General features: G+C 43.7%; 1 protein-coding gene across 2 annotated transcripts in view; it reads right to left on the reverse strand.

Annotated features, from left to right (window-relative positions):
* The window catches only part of LOC121558076 (collagen alpha-1(XXVII) chain B), a 93844-nt gene that overhangs the window by 31130 nt on the left and 42856 nt on the right, over positions 1-19858 (reverse strand). For both annotated transcript variants that reach the window (XM_041871560.2, XM_041871561.2), the window contains exons 8-23: positions 17278-17322; positions 15914-15967; positions 14644-14688; positions 13240-13293; positions 12577-12621; positions 8903-8956; positions 5624-5668; positions 5255-5308; positions 5059-5103; positions 4592-4645; positions 4435-4488; positions 4238-4291; positions 4083-4136; positions 2966-3019; positions 2717-2761; positions 396-449 (exon numbers count right to left, since the gene is read on the reverse strand). In XM_041871560.2, the coding sequence (XP_041727494.1) occupies positions 396-449; positions 2717-2761; positions 2966-3019; positions 4083-4136; positions 4238-4291; positions 4435-4488; positions 4592-4645; positions 5059-5103; positions 5255-5308; positions 5624-5668; positions 8903-8956; positions 12577-12621; positions 13240-13293; positions 14644-14688; positions 15914-15967; positions 17278-17322 (810 nt within the window). The remainder of the gene's footprint in view (positions 1-395; positions 450-2716; positions 2762-2965; positions 3020-4082; positions 4137-4237; positions 4292-4434; positions 4489-4591; positions 4646-5058; positions 5104-5254; positions 5309-5623; positions 5669-8902; positions 8957-12576; positions 12622-13239; positions 13294-14643; positions 14689-15913; positions 15968-17277; positions 17323-19858) is intronic.

A 19858-nucleotide genomic window follows, 5' to 3' on the forward strand; every position in this document is an offset into this window, starting at 1 on the left:
AGAGGCCGGTCCCCCTGGTAATAGAAACGTAACATCTAATTTACACACAGTTAAATGAGAGAGAGAGAGAGAGAGAGAGAGAGAGAGAGAGAGAGAGAGAGAGAGAGAGAGAGAGAGAGAGAGAGAGAGAGAGAGAGAGAGAGAGAGAGAGAGGGAGACAGAGGGAGACAGAGATGAGAGAGAGAGAGAGAGAGAGAGAGAGAGAGAGAGAGAGAGAGAGAGAGAGAGAGAGAGAGAGAGAGAGAGAGAGAGACAGAGCAGGGGGAAACCATGTTAAACAATAGATGACAGTGATAGTGATAGACTCTGGTGGATGGATGGAGAGAGAGAGTATTAGAGAGAGAGAGTGATAGACTCCGGCGGATGGATGGTGCATTATGTTAATAGAATCTGACCTTTAATCCTTCGGGACCTGTTTTCCCCGGGAATCCCTGCCTTCCAGGTCTGCCCTGAACAGAAAATATACATGAACCATAGTACTGAACCTCTTCACACAGTACAGTAGAATCATCATCTGCCCTAAAGACAACCGTCCTAGTACCGTAACCCACCCGCCACCACACTAACATACCTACAGACAGAATATACAGTAAAGCTACAATCTGTCCTAAGGAGTCCTCCAATCTGGCTTTAAGAGTGTCTGGATGAATGTATGGTGTGAAAATGATGGTTGACTTTGTCATGCAGCAGCATACTGTGTCCAAGACATTTGTCCTTTTAGGGACAGAATATTATACTGTCTTATCTTATCTTACTCAGACCAGTGATATGGTGATTGGACGAATGGGTTAGAACAATACAAGACTAACAAAACGTTCCAAAGTGTACAAGCTATACAGTCAGAAGGTTACCTAGCTTAATGCACCATTCCTCATCTCCAAGCCCCCAAATGACATCCTGTTATTAAGAGCACCAACAGCTTTCACACTCATTTCGTGGAATGTCGTCTGTTATCGTCAAAGTTTTAATGCCTGAACAAGCTGTGCTACTTTTGTTGGCTTATTACGAACGTGCTTTTCCTGGCAGAGAAGAGCAACGTCACTGTCCCTCTCTATATTATTCAAAGATTCAAGTCCATCAACAATGGAACCGAGAATTTAGCTCACTAATGCATTAGTAAAACATAATTGGATCTAATGTGTTATATTGAATCAGTATATTCAATGAGTTGTGGTGTCTGTCTTTCGGAGATGGCCGTTTGGATTCCTCTGTTCTTTAATGCGCTTAGTCATCTGTATGAGAGAGTAGAACTGGATTAGTGCTCTGCTATTGTTGAACTGGATTAGTGCTCTGCTATTGTTGAACTGGATTAGTGCTCTGCTATTGTTGAACTGGATTAGTGCTCTGCTATTGTTGAACTGGATTAGTGCTCTGCTATTGTTGAACGGGATTAGTGCTCTGCTATTGTTGAACTGGATTAGTGCTCTGCTATTGTTGAACAGGATTAGTGCTCTGCTATTGTTGAACTGGATTAGTGCTCTGCTATTGTTGAACTGGATTAGTGCTCTGTTATTGTTGAACTGGATTACTGCTCTGCTATTGTTGAACTGGATTAGTGCTCTGCTATTGTTGAACTGGATTTGTGCTCTGCTATTGTTGAACTGGATTAGTGCTCTGTTATTGTTGAACTGGATTACTGCTCTGCTACTTGAATTTGGGACGACTCCAGACTAACTCTTTATTTAGTCTATAATGGATGAAAATGGGAAGTCTCTGTAGGAGGATACATTATGATGGAATCCAAGGCCAGGCTACTCACTGAAACAATCAGAAGAAAGGTCTGGATTTCAGAGCTAGCTTAACGGATCTAGGAGAGAGAGAGCCTGCGTCCCAAATGACACCCTATTCCCTACACACCTTTAGACCAGAGCTATATGGGCCCTAGTCAAAAGTAGTTCACTATATAGGGAATAGGATGCCATTTGGGATGCAACCAGAGTCTATCCTTATAGATATCCAGATGTTTATGATTATTCAGAGTAAGGAATGGGGGATATGTCCATCTATCAAAATATTAGGCAAGGGAAACATTTACATTTACGTCATTTAGCAGACGCTCTTATCCAGAGCGACTTACAAACCAAGAGGTATTATTTCACAACAGCCATTCCAAGCCGTTTCATAAATTGATTTTTCTGTATTTTTAATGAAGCATTGACATTTACTTCCAGTGTTTAGCAAAATGGCCGCTCTCCAAAAGTACCATCTATACAGATATTTGAACAGTTTTCATAGTAATCCTACTAACTGGGCTAACTGCCTATGCACGGAAATTAATGGCTTTATTTTCATTGGTTTAAAACCATAAAGCTTAGCTTTTTTATAAGTATATCTCATCCCAGGCTGTTGTCTTTGTATAACAGATGAGCACCATGTTGAGATGTGGCAGAGCACAGCAGTTTTACTTACCAAACTCATGCCACAAATCCACACTAAGCAGTCAGCCATCTATCAAAATAGATTTTCTGCACAATAGACTAACAACTCTGCCAAGAGCTAATGGTATATAGCTAACCATATCATAGTGATTCAGCTGGATTTAAACACTAACTGAAGCAAATTGCTTCCCACTCTGAAAGATCCTGGTTATGAAACAGGCTATGGGATGGTGAGAGGTGGACATTTGGGGGTTTTCATGTGCTGAGTGACCCATATTGTATTTTTGGACTTCCTTGTTTTGTTTGTTTTGGTCTTGTGCTGTCCAATCAGCACTCACCTCCGGTCCTGTAGGTCCAGGTGGTCCCAGTGGCCCCTCATCGCCCTGGAAAACAATATGTAGACAGAGGGTCAAGACAGGGACAAAAATACTTTGCACTATCACTGGACTATGTGGAAATGCAAGATCATTGCTGTCATATCTCTTACATACAGTACATCCTATATACATAGCCAAAGTAAGACTTGGTCTTGACATGAATACGTTAAGCATTGTATGTTTTATACAATAAACTAAAGACAATCCCACCTCTAGTCTGGCTGTTCCTCTGGGCCCTGGTAAACCTCTGTTTCCTGGCTTCCCCTGAGAAGGATGATACAGGATGTTAGATTATGTACGGACCCCATGTTGCTGTCCATGATGCACTGGCAGTCCAACAGCACTGGTCCCCAGCAGTCCCCATGCGACCCAGAAAGGACCCCCAAGGACCTGCTCCTTGCCAACCACTGTTCTTTGAATTCACTAAAAACCAACTAAACCTCTCAAAGCACTTCCCAAAACTAAGGGTAATCATTGCTCATAAAAGTGCTTGATCCTGCCGACTATGCCAATTGCAGATGTCAAGTAGCCTACACTAATAGATGTCATGTAGCCTACACTAAAGCCTTGTTTATACCTGGTTCTAACATGCATCCTTTTTCGTGATCTTGTCCAAATTCTGATTGTGCCCACATTTTCAGACAGGTGTAGACAATTAAAAGATGCATTGTGGTCTGATTATGATCTTCCTGACCACCTCCAGAGGTAGTCAGGCACACATTGTCGACAGATCTGGACAGAGAAACAATTGAAATCATCATTACAATCATTGACAGGTGGCACCATTGACTTATGGCATACATTTATGTCTTAAAATAAATAAATAAATATTATTTTGAAAGAATAGCTGTTCAATAATTTGCATACAGGGAGGGACCAGGAAATCTGGTCACAATGCTTACACAGTGGACGGATATAAGACACATCAGAATGTAATCTCCCGAGTGGCGGAGTGGTCTAAGGCACTGCATCGCAGTGCTAGCTGTGCCACTAAAGATCCTGGTTCGAATCCAGGCTCTGTCGTAGCCGGCCGTGACCGGGAGACCCATGGGGCGGCACACAATTGGGGAGGGAATGGCCGGCAGGGATGTAGCTCAGTTGGTAGAGCATGGCGTTTGCAACGCCAGGGTTGTGGGTTTGATTCCCACGGGGGGCCAGTATGTAAAAATTATGTATGCACTCACTAACTGTAAGTTGCTCTGGATAAGAGCGTCTGCTAAATGACTAAAATGTAAATGTAGACAAGATCAGGACAAAGGATGCATGTTAGCACCAGGTATAAACAAGGCTTAATAGGCGTGAGATAGTTTCATTACAGGCTACTGACCTTTGGGCCCTCTGGGCCGTTGTGACCTGGTGGGCCGATGTCTCCTGGGAAACCCTTAGAACAACCAGACAACAGGTGGTCATCTCTACTATACATAACAAGGAGAAGATCAGACCTGGTTCATGAGTCATCTTGACGCCCTCACAGATCCTTACCTCTTGGCCCGGAGGGCCAGGTATACCATCAGGACCCGGCTCACCTGTCACCCCCTAGGACAGAGACAGCATAGTAGTTTACTGGATAGCCTTTGTATCACTAGCCATTTCAAAAGTGATACCCTAGTAATTTACCGTACTGTATTCTATACATGGTCCCAGGTACACAGACCCTATATAAGGGTTAACGGACTCACCTGTGGCCCTGGTTTCCCTCGAATGCCTGGCAACCCTGGTGAACCCTGGATACCCTGTTAAACAATGAGAGCATTTTTGTGAAAAGAAAAGACAAACTCCTGACACACAGACTCAGACGACAGGCACCACCATCTGTTAAGTAGTGAAGTGAAATACCTTGTCACCTTGGAATCCATTCTCTCCTTGCTCCCCTGGAAGTCCAACGTCACCCTGAAGAAAGACATAGGTTTTCATACAGTACAGTATGAAAAATGTATGCACTCACTAACTGTAAGTCGCTCTGGATAAGAGCGTCTGCTAAATGACTAAAATGTAAATGTAAAATGTATTTTTACAAAGAAAAGCACATATTTCTCAATAGCTTAAACATACAGCATGTGTGATACGTGGAGCACATTGCAAGCCCAAGCTCTAAACTAGCAGTGATTGATGATAAGCTACAGTAGATACATCTAGTAGGCTTGAGGGTGGTCTACAAACTGTTCCTGAATCAGATTTCTAGAGAAGTCTATGTAGTTATACCTCATGTCCCCCAGAGTGCCAGCTGGTGGATGAGACTACATTTTATCTGATAGCATGGTTGATTTAAATACAGTAGGCTAATAATGAGGTATTCAGATCACCTTATCACCTTTCAGTCCTGGTTCTCCTGGGTTTCCGGGTACCCCCTGAAAAATAACCAGATGAGTAAACAGATGAGTAAACAGATATAACATTGCCATAGCGATAGAGATAAACCCCTCTTGAAATTATGACTCCTGCATTTGATTACATCTACAGCATTTACAGTAAAAGTTAGTAAAGGAGTAGGTCAGTTACCTTAAGTCCACATGGTCCTGGCAAACCCATCATCCCTAGAGGACCCATGTCTCCCTGCCACAAACAACATACAGACCACACACACTTAGAAGACTTAGAAGACTTAGAACACTGTAGAGGAAAATGCAGTGGGACAACGATATCATGCACAATCCCAACATATGTATGCAATAGTTGAGCTTCAACGATGACGTAATGCTCTTGCTCTATGTTCTTTAAGGCAACATTTGGGACCTCTGTTTAGCTCTGTTTAGCATCAACAATGTTGCAACAAGGCAAGTCATAAACAGGCATCCCCAAACCAAGCAGAGTGTCCTAGAGAGTGCAGTGGAGCACAGAGTGAAGGTACACATGGCTTTAAATACTCACAATGAGGCCGAGAACTCCGTTAGGACCAGGGGCTCCCAGCTCGCCCTAAGAAAGAAAGAAAGAAAGAAAGAAAGAAAGAAAGAAAGAAAGAGAGAGAGAGAGAGAGAGAGAGAGAGAGAGAGAGAGAGAGAGAGAGAGAGAGAGAGAGAGAGAGAGAGAGAGAGAGAGAGAGCAGATTTCTAAGGTTATAGGCTTTGTTCTAAACAAACACAAGCAGAAGAGAGGCACAGTGTTCCTTTACGCTGCTGGCAGTAGGAGTGGGAGAGACCCCAGCCCTCAGTGTGTTTGTGTTTTCCCCTGATAGCTTGTGTAATCTCCAGCTCCCATCTCGCAGGCCAGGCTAATGAAAGATGGTGCAACACACAGAGAGGGGCTTGTTGTCCCCGGTAACTACCCCACTGCTACGTGCCATGCCCACATCCTCTCCAGGGAGAGAGAGAGAGAGAGAGGGGGAGAGAGATAGGGAGAGAGGGTGAAAGAGAGAGAGAGAGAAACCGAGGGAGAGGGAGAAAGAGGGGAGCTTTATCTAAAAGGGGAGATAGATGTTAGAGAGCCCTGTGTGGCCTTCCTGCCCCCTCCCCCTCCTCCCCTCCCTCCTCCTCTAGTTTCATTATGACTGAAGGAGAGGTTATTCAGCCAACAGAAACTTTCCCTCTTGTTCCAACAGGGCAGGAAATGGGGTTGTAGAGGTCTGTCGAGGTCAGCCAATCATAATATCTCCATACAGCTGCCACTCAAAGAGCTGTTAAGAAAGGTAGAGTTGAGGGAGCTTTAGAACCACATATGTCCCATGTCAAACTGGCTTGAGTGGGATGTGGTTTAAGAAATTGCTTTAGTGAAGATATGATTATCTTTTTGACCTTGTGAAGTACAGTACCCGCTTCATTGCTTGGATATACACTCTTATGCAGTGATCTGATTCTCCCAAGTTGTCACCAATGCAGCTACTGAGAAGTGCATAAGAGTGTACACTGCACCTATAATAACTACTTGCCATATGAGTGCTCTAGGTTACAGTTCTTACAGACATTACTGCAACATTTAAAACAGTAGACATGGTCCAGATCTCACAGAGTCCAGAGCCCCCTCCCTCATGGCTGTAAATGTGGATAGCTGTGGTCTGACATGATCAGAGACCAGAACGAGATGCTCTGGGCATGTGACTATGTAACAAACTCTCAGGCTGGAATCATTATGGCCTCAGGAGCAGGAATGAATCAGGAGGTCTCACTCCCAGGAAGAAGCAGAGGAGATGAAATGCAGTGCGGAGGTCTACGTACCCCAACAGGGGAAACTTAAAGCGGTTGTTTTCAATTCATCAAGTGTGACTTTTATTTAGCATGTCTGTTCACCAGACAAATTATATTAGTGTGGGTGTGTGTGTGCGCGTGCGTACGTGTGTGTGCGTGAGTTTAAGTACTACCTTGAAGCCAGGGTATGTTCCAAACCAGTCAGGTTTCAAAACTGGTCATTCAACTGAGACTGCTCTTCTCTGTGTCACGGAGGCTCTCCGCACTGCTAAAGCTAACTCTCTCTCCTCTGCTCTTGTCCTTCTAGACCTGTCTGCTGCCTTTGATACTGTGAACCATCAGATCCTCCTCTCCACCCTCTCCGAGTTGGGCATCTCCGGCGCGGCTCTCTCTTGGATTGCGTCCTACCTGACAGGTCGCTCCTACCAAGTGGCGTGGCGAGAATCTTTCTCCGCACCACGTGCTCTCACCACTGGTGTCCCCCAGGGCTCAGTTCTAGGCCCTCTCCTATTCTCGCTATACACCAAGTCACTTGGCTCTGTCATATCCTCACATGGCCTCTCCTATCATTGCTACGCAGACGACACACAACTAATCTTCTCCTTTCCCCCTTCTGATAACCAGGTGGCGAATCGCATCTCTGCATGTCTGGCAGACATATCAGTGTGGATGACGGATCACCACCTCAAGCTGAACCTCGGCAAGACGGAGCTGCTCTTCCTCCCGGGGAAGGACTGCCCGTTCCATGATCTCACCATCACGGTTGACAACTCCATCCTCCCAAAGTGCAAAGAGCCTTGACGTGACCCTGGACAACACCCTGCCGTTCTCTGCTAACATCAAGGCAGTGACCCGATCCTGTAGGTTCATGCACTACAACATTCGGAGAGTACGACCCTGCCTTACACAGGAAGCAGCACAGGTCCTAATCCAGGCACTTGTCATCTCCCGTCTGGATTACTGCAACTCGCTGTTGGCTGGGCTCCCTGCCTGTGCCATTAAACCCCTACAACTCATCCAGAATGCCGCAGCCCGTCTGGTGTTCAACCTTCCCAAATTCTCTCACGTCACCCCGCTCCTCCGCACACTCCACTGGCTTCCAGTTGAAGCTCGCATCTGCTACAAGACCATGGTGCTTGCCTACAAAGCTGTGAGGGGAACGGCACCTCCGTACCTTCAGGCTCTGATCAGTTCCTACACCCAAACGAGGGCATTGCGTTCATCCACCTCTGGCCTGCTAGCCCCCCTACCTCTGCGGATGCACAGTTCCCGCTCAGCCCAGTCAAAACTGTTCGCTGCTCTGGCACCCCAAAGGTGGAACAAGCTCGCTCACAACGCCAGGACGGCGGAGTCACTCACCACCTTCCGGAGACACTTGAAACCCCACGTCTTTAAGGAATACCTGGGATAGGATAAAGTGATCCTTCTACCCCCCCCCTCCTTACCCCAACCCAAAAAAAAAAAAAAAAAAAAACTTTTGTAAAGTGGTTATCCCACTGGCTATCAGGTGAATGCACCAATTTGTAAGTCGCTCTGGATAAGAGCGTCTGCTAAATGACTAAATGTAATGTAAATGTATGTAGTTTACACCATTTATGGAGTGATTAAGCCCACTTGACCACTGTACTGAAATGATGTAAATCAGTCATTCAAATTCTCTAAATAGATTGTTGTTGTGTATACTTCAGGAGATAATGCACTGGCTAATTATTGAATCCAAACCAAGATCCAAAAACAAGAAGGCTAGACCTGTGACTTTAAAAACAAACAACAGAAACCTTCACTAAAGGCTGAAACTCCAATTGTTTTTAGTTTTTTTTGTATTTCAAATACCTTGAGCATTTGATTGAGCCTGCCTGGAGTGCCTGAAGGATGAGCTTTGCACTTTTGGGACTATTCCATTCGTTCCATTGCACCAGGTAAGCTCAATAGAGCACAACGTAAGTATTTGAAAAAAAAAAATATATATATCTGAACCCAGGTCTGAAGTGATGGCCAGGGGAACAGTCATCTCTGCTGTTTCACTTACTGGGTTTCCGTCTGGTCCTGGTGGTCCCCGCTCGCCAAAGTCCCCAGGAAACCCCTGAGTACACAAACACAGAGAGAGTAGGCATGTTATCACTCTGTACAAGGGTGGCAGAGAGCTGTTAAACACTGTGGAAGAAACACATTCAAACACAACCATTCTGCAAAGAAACAAAATTGTACTAAAAATAATGGTATTGAACCATAATGCTTGGCATGGCCAACCATATCATTACATACCATTACTTTTCCACACCCAGAGTAGTTGGCCATGAGAATGTGTTCTTGGAATATTGGGCTTCCTAGTATAAACCATAATGGTGTGGATGTATATTAGACACAAAGCTAAAGTATTACGGCATGCACATGTCTTACAATGCATGATTTGTTGCGTTGTTTTGCTTACCATTCAGTTCAGCAAATCAGCAGATAAAAGAATGGTGATGTTTTTATAAATGAGTTTAGTTAATGAGTGATTACCTCATTTCCCTTCTTCTAGTAATTACAGTATTCATTTACTGATTCTTTACTAGTCCTTTATGTTTATCCACACTGCAGTTCTGTATGTGCGGAAAATAAACCAAACACAATGTCAGCACTCAGTAGACAAACTCAATCCCTGTCAAAGAGGTTTGCAGAATAAACCCCAAGCAAGCGAGCAGCACGTCAAGCAGCATGTCAAGCAGCACATCAAGCAGCATGTCAAGCAGCACATCAAGCAGCATGTCAAGCAGCACGTCAAGCTGCATGCTGCAAACAAGCTCCTTAGACTCTTTATTCCTAGAGACCGTGTGCGTGCGCGGCGGCAGGAAATTCCATGGCTGAATGTTTGGGAGTGCGCGTGCTGCGCTGAGCCTCGCTGGCAGGAGCCCTAACCAGCAGCCTGGGGACTGACTGGCTGGCCCAGGATCTGCTGACTGGGCTCTTTCCTTTCCTCCTCCTGGCTCCAACTGTTCCATTATAAAACCAGAGAACAAGAGCGGTGACACTATGATAGGCTACACCAAGGCTCTGGGAGGCTGAGGGTTCCACTAGGCCACACGCTCAACATGTGCTTCTTGTCACAATGCCAAGGTCAACAAAACCTTGCTGTAGCTTCAGCTTCAGCCTTGGCCTTTCTCCACCACAGAATACAAGCGCTGTAGTTACTGTAGTTACTGTATAGACTGCGTCTGTATGATTAATGGCACTAGTAGTAGAGGTCTCATAGGCACACAGAGTGAGAATGGAAAATGTAATATTAGATGAAGCAATGGCGATCTTACCGGCAGTTTCTATTGCATGAGATATTATTCAGATGGACGGAATGTGTGTGGCAGGCAGAGTGTTGAGTTAAGCATCTGGGGGAACGTAATAAATTGGTAATTGCTGTAATGTGATGCCATCGAAAATGTGCAAAATGGCACTTTTATCCAAAGATTCTAATAGTGTTCGTTTAAACTAAAACATATGGCTCCTCCTCAGCTCTTGAGTTGTTTTAACTCAAAGATGTTACTTGAAAGATTGCAGGTAATACGACATCTGCTGCAAAGGTAATGTGTCTGATCCCAGATTTGATTAACTCTGTCATATGCAAGTGCCACTCAGAAAACATTACGCTAGTAACTGTGAACATATAGTATGTTTAGACGACTCAGTGTAAGGAAGCAAAACTAGCTACTGAAGATGAGAAGGAGATGGTACGGCACCACAGAGACAAACACACAGAGAGATGCCATCATCAAATGCTAAAGTTGCACTCTCCTCATAAAAAACAACAACATCTTAGTCATTTAGCAGACTTACAGGAGCAATTACAGTTAAGTGCCTTGCTCAAGGGGCACATTGCCAGATTTTTCACCAAGTCAGCTCGAGGATTCTGTGCCAGCTTCAATTCTCGTTCACTGACCATCGTCAGCTTAATAACCCAATTCATCATGTAACATTGTAAAGCTATGCTTGGGAAAATATCTCTATTACATAAGTACTTGGGAACATCAGGATTTTCCATGTAAGCACAACTCAACATGTTGATAGGAGAATTGGAAATCCCCATTCAGGCGCCAATGAATATACTTCCCTGGTCTGTGGCTAACTGGTCTGGAATTCCAAAACCAAAAGTTCCTTCACTGCACTAAAAATTGTTCCAATGTAAAAGGCTTTGTTATAGTCCAATGTAAAAGGCTTTGTTTTAGTCCAATGAAATAGACTTTCGAATAACACAATACAAAACACAGATATGCTCAGTGAACTACCCTCTGAATGAATTTCATTTTAATGATAAAATTGTTCAACATTTTATTAAATTAAGGACTAGAACTCTGTGTTAATCATATGTGATGATATACACTGAGTGTACAAAACATTAAGAACACCTTCCTATTATGGAGTTGCACCCCCTCCCCCTTTTGCCCTCAGAACAGCCTCAATTCGTTGGGGCATGGACTCTACAAGGTGTCAAAAGTGTTCCACAGGGATGCTGGCCCCCATGCTTGACTTCAATGCTTCCCACAGTTGTGTCAAGTTGGCTGGATGTCCTTTGGGTGGTGGACCATTCTTGATGCACATGGGAAACCCATCTGCGGTGCAGTTCTTGACACAAACCGGTGCGCCTGACACATACTACCAAACCCTGTTCAAAGGCACATCAATATTTTGTCTTGCCCATTCACCCTCTGAATGGCACACATACACAATCCATGTCTCAATTGTCTCAAGGCTTAAAAATCCTTCTTTAACCTGTCTCCTCCCCTTCATCTACACTGATTGAAGAGGATTTAACATGTGATATCAATAAGGGATCATAGCTTTCACCTGGATTCAACTGTTCAGTATATGTAATGGAAAGAGCATGTAATGTTCTTAATGTTTTGTACACCCAGTGTATAATCAATGGGATAGTTGCCAATAGTGTCCATTGGTGTCCTAGTTATAGTCCGTTGAGATCTCATCCTATTCTAAATGATATACTGTATAGACTAGTGGAAATATGCAGACAGACTCAAGGCTCAAGGGGTAGCCAGCCATCTCAAGAGTGAAAAGACAACAGTCGTCAACAGTCTTCCTCACTGGTTGTGTGGAGGCTACCACAACATACATCACTGATGTATGGCTAAAACCAAGAAGGCCCCATACACACTCAAGACTGTTCCTCTGAATAATAGCCATGCTCACTAAATCACCTAAATTACCCTAGCTATATCTTTAAAGGGCAATTCTGCCACTTTGCAACCTCATATTCATTATCTCCAGCACCAAACCAGTGTCTACATATGTGAAAACAGAGTGTTTCTATGATATGTGGTTAAAAAGATAAGAAGAAAGGTCCTAAGAAAAAATGCTTCTCTGTGACACCACGGGTAGGATTAAAAGTAAAAAAAACAGTGATTTTCAAAACCTGCAACGTGCTCCTAGACCAGGGGAGGGTATTTTATTGCTCCTTGCGTCACCGCGAATCTCATAGTGTTTGAAAATCCCTGTTTTAACTTTTGGTGAACTTTATATTTTTTCCTACAAAAAGTAGAAATGCGGCCGTTTTCACATCTATGTTGACACTGGTATTGTGCTGGAGATAATGAAAATGAGGTTGAAAGTGGTGGAATTGCCCTTTAAGCTATGACAGAATTGAAAAAAATAAACAGTTGATTTCATGGTATTATTGCATTCACTATAAAAAGGTATGTTGAGAGAAATCTTTACCGGCCTACCCATCTTGCCCTTCTTCCCATGAACACCAGGAATTCCCTGAGGAGGTAGAGAAAAAGAAAGAAGATAATTGTCAATAATAATTGCATATTTATTTTACAAGCAGATTATGAATGGTTCTTAAAAGGTAGCCTACTAGAACCAATACAAATACTGTATCAAATGTAAGTTAGTGCAAGCATGTCCAAAAATACTCTCTAATATAGCCTACAATTCTACTCCAGTGGCCTGGGGGGTGCTGGGAAAATGAGTCTTGGTCAGGCTAATCCGAAGCAGCTCTTGTTCCAGCTCCTTAGTGTTAGCCCATCTCCTGACTATTATCCCGAACAGTAGGGATGGCTGGAATTACACCAGCACTTGATCCTGTGCAAATATTGTGAAAGGGCTACTCCAGTCATCTTTCTGCGGTTTGGTGGAGCGTGTCTACTACTAGCATTTCATCTAGTTTAAAGCACCTCTATTTCACAATCATTTTGACTCACTAAGGATTAGATCTGATAATCCTGACTGATAACAAATGCTCACAGGAGGGTTTTCAGCTACTGTGTACCACTCACATAGGACGCACCAAACAAGTAGCTGAAAGAGGTAGAAATCCTCAGGTTCTTGTATAGTTATTAATTTTCGTATTTTGCAGAGTTATTCTGGACTACTTACTCTCTCACCATCAGGTCCAGGAAGGCCAAAAACCCCAGGGATTCCTATGAAACCCTGCAGAGATATTGGTGGGATAGAGGGGTATAGGTGAGAGGAAGTGGATCAGAGGAAAGTGGGAGGACAGGGGAGAGAGGAGGTGAAAGTGGAGGATGGGTGAAAGAAGGGTTATGGAATAAAGCAGAGGAGGTGAAGAAAGGGATAGTGAAGAAGGAAGTGGGAAAATAGAGGGAGGAGGGACAAAGGAGGAGGAGATCAATTAGATTTCTATAAGTCTCTTCTTTGGTTTCATCACATCAGTGTTGCTTTAGTCCTTTTGGGGATTTTCTGTTGGCCGCAGGGGTGGGGCTCTTCGTGAAGAACAAAGCCTTGAGGCAAGTGTATATGCCCATGGACTGCATGGTGCTGGCTTCCACGATGTAGTCCAAGGGCACATACCCTCACGTCAGGGATCTCTGATGAGTCCAGGGTGGCTGCTTAGTGATGGAGGGATAGAGGAGGGAACTAGAGGACAAGGGATGATCAAAATGTTTAAAGGGGAAAATACATTCAAGAGTCAACAGGACCATGTTGGCCTACAGATGAACGCCAGCAGAGCGATGCAGGGTGGTATAGCTGTTGGTACTATACATGCAACAACAACAAATACAACAAATACAACAACAACAACAACAACAACAATAACAACAACAAATACAACACCAGCAACTACAATTGACATTCAGGTGAAAAGTTTTTCAACACAATCCTATCCAACACCAGCTAATTACTTTTACAGCACTTCAAATCTCCTGTTGTACCAGCATCACCACAAAGAGCTCTGTGATTGTAATCATGGTGAGTTAACAGGGCCAGCTTGTTGGACGCATGGTGTTTACATTATGGCTCTTTTTATGTGGCCGCTCTGGTCTTGTTGATTTATTTAACATGTTTTTCCCAGTTCATTTAACACAGCCAAATCCTCTTTAGAGTAGGGTGTGCTGTACTGTAGGGTGTACTGTACTGTACAAACAGAGGATTTGACTGTGTGGCCTTGCTCGTTGTCTGTAAAAAACATTCTGTGTTTTAATCTGTAACATGTCTTGGGCAAGCACTCTGGCTGACAGTGATGCTCTCTGACCTTGACAGAAGTCATAAAGATTATTCTAAACATCTTCCAATGATATGACTGTATTGGCAGTGGATTTACACAGTAAGTAAACAGAACATGATAGAAATCAAATCAAACAGTAAGTAGGTTCATACGGTACATATCATTCTATAAATACAAATATATGTGATATTTATCAGACCGATTGCACCGAAACACTCAAACAGAACAAGATATACAGTATCTTTAACACTGATTAACAACCATATACAGAACAGAGATAGTACTTTGTTAATGCCATTTTTTTGATGACTCACCCGGACTCCTTTTGGACCCATAATGCCAACAGGCCCAGGTAAACCCTACAGAACACAGCATAACAAATTACGTTACAAATGAATTTACATAATGCATTTCATAATGCATACAATACATTAAATGTTTAATGTCCATAAAACAGATAGAATTGTAAGTGGATTGGACCCAAATTGTGATTAGTGCTTTCACCATCATAACTAATTGACGATTATTCGTTTTGGCTGAATATTTCCAAGATGTGTTTACAGGCATGCAGATTAGTGGAGTGACAGTCTTGTTAGGGACTCATAGAACATCTCCATGATGTCATCTTGAAGATGAGCAGACCTTAATGAACATACATGGCCTCTGTCTACACTGTCTCAACTCCTCAGGAGACCAACTGGTCCAGCGATTCACACTGTCTCAACTCCTCACTGTAGCCAGTGATTCACAGTCTACAGATGGTAGGTGGTGCTAAAACCTAATTCATCAGTCTGAAGGGTGTGTGTGTGGGTGTCTGAAGTGTGAGTGTAGCTAGGGACTTACAACAGTGTGTGTGCGTTTGTGTGTGTGTGTGTGTATATATATATGGGGCATTACAACATTGACAGGGTAAGAGCACTAAAGAAACAGAGGCAAAACACAAAGCCCCAGGTCTGAACTCTAAGCTATCATAAACATTTTCTAACAAGCCGAGTTATGAGCGATTTTGCAGCTGTTCTTGTGTGTAGGCGGCATTACAAATGTGCATGTTTTACAGTGCGGAGAAACCCAAATACTACTCAGCATTGAGAGACTTTAAAAAATGTATTCAAATGATATTCCCAGAAGTGGCAGCGCTGCATGAAACTCACAGAGTGAGTTCCTAAAGACTCCTAAGGATATGTATTCACATCGGGGGAGCAGCTACATTAGTCACAGCTTTATTGCATTTCCATTTTCAGTCAAGGTATTGACTACTAAGTAAAAGCCTATGGCAAGTCCAGGGGCAGCAAACCAAAGAATCGTATCCCTAATCCTGCCACGGGTGCTTTTGACAGTGTTGCAGCTCTTTCAAATACCCTTTCTTTCTCTCTGCCCACCTCGTACAGAGTGTTTGCACTCCCAGTCCCTCACTCTAGCCTCCACACACTCTCATGAGCGGAGTGTGTTTGGTGTGTGTACTGTAGTCCTGCTTAGCTTAGCCTTAGCTAGCACCTCTCTCTCTCTCTCTCTTACAGCTGTTAATGTACTGTATGGTGTGTGTAGTCCTGCTTAACCAGCACCGCAACATTAGATTTACTGCACCTGCCTGCCAGGATAACCTTTGGCCCCTGGGCTTCCGTCTGCCCCTCGCTCGCCCTGCGGAAAGAGGGAAGGAGAGAAGTGAGACGAGAGAGAAGGATTGGGATGAAAGAGGTGGGCGGGGGTTGCCACAATAGTTGTGTCATTCTCAGCCTCCATGGCTTTGGAGTGAAGCTATGTGAGTATAGGAAGAGGGGGAAATGGAGGGAGCAATACAGGGAGAGGGTTTCATCTACACACTCTTCATAAAGACCCTTTGTTTCATCAGCATTGTGTTTGGAAGGCAGCAGAACCACTGCAAATATTGACACTATTTAAGTTCAACTGAATCCCAGTGGGTAGTTTTATGTTGTGGTAGTACCAAGTACTGTTTGACTACTGTACAGTAGTGGTCTGTTACTCATGGGGCTTTCCTTAACTCAAATATTTTCCATGTGGAGAAATAAATGTTCAATTATTCTCTTCATAAAACTTTATTTTTTTTTTATTATTTTTTTTACTTTAAATATATGCAAAGGACAACATGGGTTTTTTAATGAATGGAAAATTACAGCTTATTTGTAATGAGAGCCAACCAATGTAATTACAGACTACCGGCGATGACGTTGATGCATCATGCATTTTCATTTCCCACTGGAAACCCAAACACGAACATCGCTGTGAGAGCACAGTGTTGTCTATAGCAACAAAAGAGCCAAAGAGTATTAGTGATCCTCTAGATCACTAGGACATTTCCTGACCACATCAACCTGACCAGGAAGAACTCTAGCCCTTTAAATAAGACCCAGATTATGTTCCTGCTCAGGCCATGTGGTCAGGAAGAACTCAATACTGTTTGTACTGATAGTACACTACACATTGCACATTCTTTGTAGTGAAAGTAAGTGCACTAAACGCTATTTTTAGTTTTCCTTAGGAATCCCTGGGAGCAGTGACCTTAGGTTGTCCAGACTATTTGACCCACTTTAAGCTCTGCCAAAAACTAAATCTCTCTGGCCAAGATTCCTTAAGTACTAATGTGTTCATGTTTAACATCCTCCCCTGACAAGGCTTAGTCACCTCCTCTCTCTCTCTCTCTCTCTCTCTCTCGCTCTCTCTCTCTCTCTATATATATATATAATATTTCCCTTCTCTCTATATCTCTCCTTCCCCCCCACTCTCCCTGCATCTCTCTCCCTCTCTTTTCTTCTCTCTGTTCAGGAATTCATGTTTGGGTCCTCAGGGAGCAATGTGTTCTGACAGCGAGCTTTAGCTTTGTTGGGTAAAGAGATGGAGAGTCTATTGTCTGATGTATGCAGTGGTTCAAACACAGTCTAGGTTGAAGATGCAGAAGTTATTGATATGATATGATACAACAGAATACTCACAGAATCTCCTGGTTGACCGGCAGGACCTGGATGGCCTTTCTGTCCCTGCAGAGAGAGGAACAATAAAGTTAGAAAACTTTATATGGATATGATTTGGATCACATAACTCCTCATATCAGGGATATGAACAGTACCGATATGCTATGCTTCATTTCAGATACCAAGTTAAGTTACCATAGCACCAAGATACAGACTCACATATAGTCAATCAGAGACCAGTGGAACATTAACAAAGTACTGAGAGGAAAGGATGGAAATCATATTTAAATCTAGAGGAGGAGGTTTTGATCAAAGAGTTCCTTTAATCCCAAGGTTCTGTTTTGTAAGAACACACACACACACACTGCAGGGAGCTGAAATCACGTCAGAGTGTTTCCCTGTGTTTAATTACTGAATGTTTATTGGAGGAGACACCTCACCTCATTAGCTTGTAAAAGAGCTCAAAGCTATGGATGATTTGGCTTAAAGAGACCCAGAAAATCCACAACAACAAACAACAGAGTCTAATGGTTGTGAAACAGCAGGCCATTAATCAACTGTGAGGCTGAGAAATTGTCTCAGTATTCTCTCTGTGATGCAGGCTTATAACGCTTGGTGCATGCTGTACAACTAGACGGTGCACACACATAATACTGAGTACAATGAATGTGGTAATATGCAAATGACCCTAGGCCGGCCACTGTCAATCAGTGTAGCTAGAGGAAGCTTCAAAACAACAAGACTCAGGACACATCTGTTATTTCAGAACCTGCATATCAGACTCCTGAGGAGACAGAGAGACAGGAGCATATGCGTGTGTATGCGCACGAGCAAGTGTGTGTGTGTGTACGTGCAAGTGTGTGTGAATGTATCCCCCTCAGTCTGTTGTGCCACTGCAGGCTCCTACGAATGGCCATGCCTTTCAGCAGCAGGCACATTGAGTAAACCACTGCCTGCCAACACCACCACCGAGATGAGCATCTATGTAAACACACAGACCAACCACCACAGCATGCAGTTCCAAATGTTCCTAACTCCATCTCCTACAGTTTACATACAGACATTATGAGATACAGTACTTCTATGAAGCCAGGTCGTTGTTTTACAGGTGATTCTAAACAGAAGGCTGGCCGTTTTTTGTTTTGTTCCTGCTACCAATCACGCACCACCTGAAGACCGAAATACACTATATAAAGTCTTTACTGCACAGTTCCCTGGAGCAGAGTAAATGGCACCCTATTCCCTATATAGTGCTACTACTTTTGACCATAGCCTTATGGGCCCTGGTCAAAAGTAGTGCACTCTGTAGGGAATAGGGTGCCATTTGGGACACAGCCTAGATGAGGACTAGGAAGGAGCCAATGCACGACCATAGAGAAGGGAAGGGGGGAAGAATGTGTCTGGGCTCCAGAGCCAGCGATATACAGCGGAGCACAGACAAAGGAAATGCTGCAGTCTCCGACCTGAGAGTCCCTGCCAGAGAGACAGACAGGAGCATTATCCAACCTGAGAGTCCCTGCCAGAGAGACAGACAGGAGCATTATCCAACCTGAGAGTCCCTGCCAGAGAGACAGACAGGAGCATTATCCAACCTGAGAGTCCCTGCCAGAGAGACAGACAGGAGCATTATCCAACCTGAGAGTCCCTGCCAGAGAGACAGACAGGAGCATTATCCAACCTGAGAGTCCCTGCCAGAGAGACAGACAGGAGCATTATCCAACCTGAGAGTCCCTGCCAGAGAGACAGACAGGAGCAGTCTCTGATCTGAGATTCCCTGCCAGAGAGACAGACAGGAGCAGTCTCAGATCTGAGATTCCCTGCCAGAGAGACAGACAGGAGCAGTCTCTGATCTGAGATTCCCTGCCAGAGAGACAGACAGGAGCAGTCTCAGATCTGAGAGTCCCTGCAAGAGAGACAGAGGAGAGCAGCAGTGTCTACATGTGTGCCATTGAAGGCGTGTTTCAGTCCAAGTGTGAAGTCAACATAAGCCCTGTTAGTTGAATAATGTGATTCAAATGGCCTTGTAGTATCTGTTGCTATAAACTTTATTGGAGGAGAAGTATGTGCCTGAACATGTAGTCCCATGCAGTGTACATGTATACAGCCATTGCTCTCGGTTTACAGAACATCAAAGAAAACACTACTTTATCATAAAACTAATCATATAAAAGAACGAGGCAGGGTCTTGACCATGATCCACAATTGTACATGCATGTCACAAGGTCTAATCTCACCTTTGTATGAAGCAGTAAAATGACTTTGGTAGACAGACAATATTCTTTCCATTGGATTCTTTCATTATTAATGAGAAACTGGCTTCATATTCTCACGTCTTTCATCCCCACAATTTACCCTTACGCCAATGTAATTCTCTGCTGAACAAATAGGAAACCTAACCAAGGCCCAGCCACCAAACGTGTCAGACCATTACCTATAGCCAGGAATATGAAGGGAAAGTCTAGGAGAAAAAAGACTTAGCTAGTATCTAATAAAAATCAGAGCAATTCCACCATGCCAATGATATCATAGCTGGACTGGTAGTGGAAAGAGCAGGGTCCAGACGCATGTGAGCAAGCACGCTACCATTCACGCATGCACACAC

Source organism: Coregonus clupeaformis, chromosome 18 (assembly GCF_020615455.1).
Source record: "Coregonus clupeaformis isolate EN_2021a chromosome 18, ASM2061545v1, whole genome shotgun sequence".
NCBI classification, from domain to species: domain Eukaryota; kingdom Metazoa; phylum Chordata; class Actinopteri; order Salmoniformes; family Salmonidae; genus Coregonus; species Coregonus clupeaformis.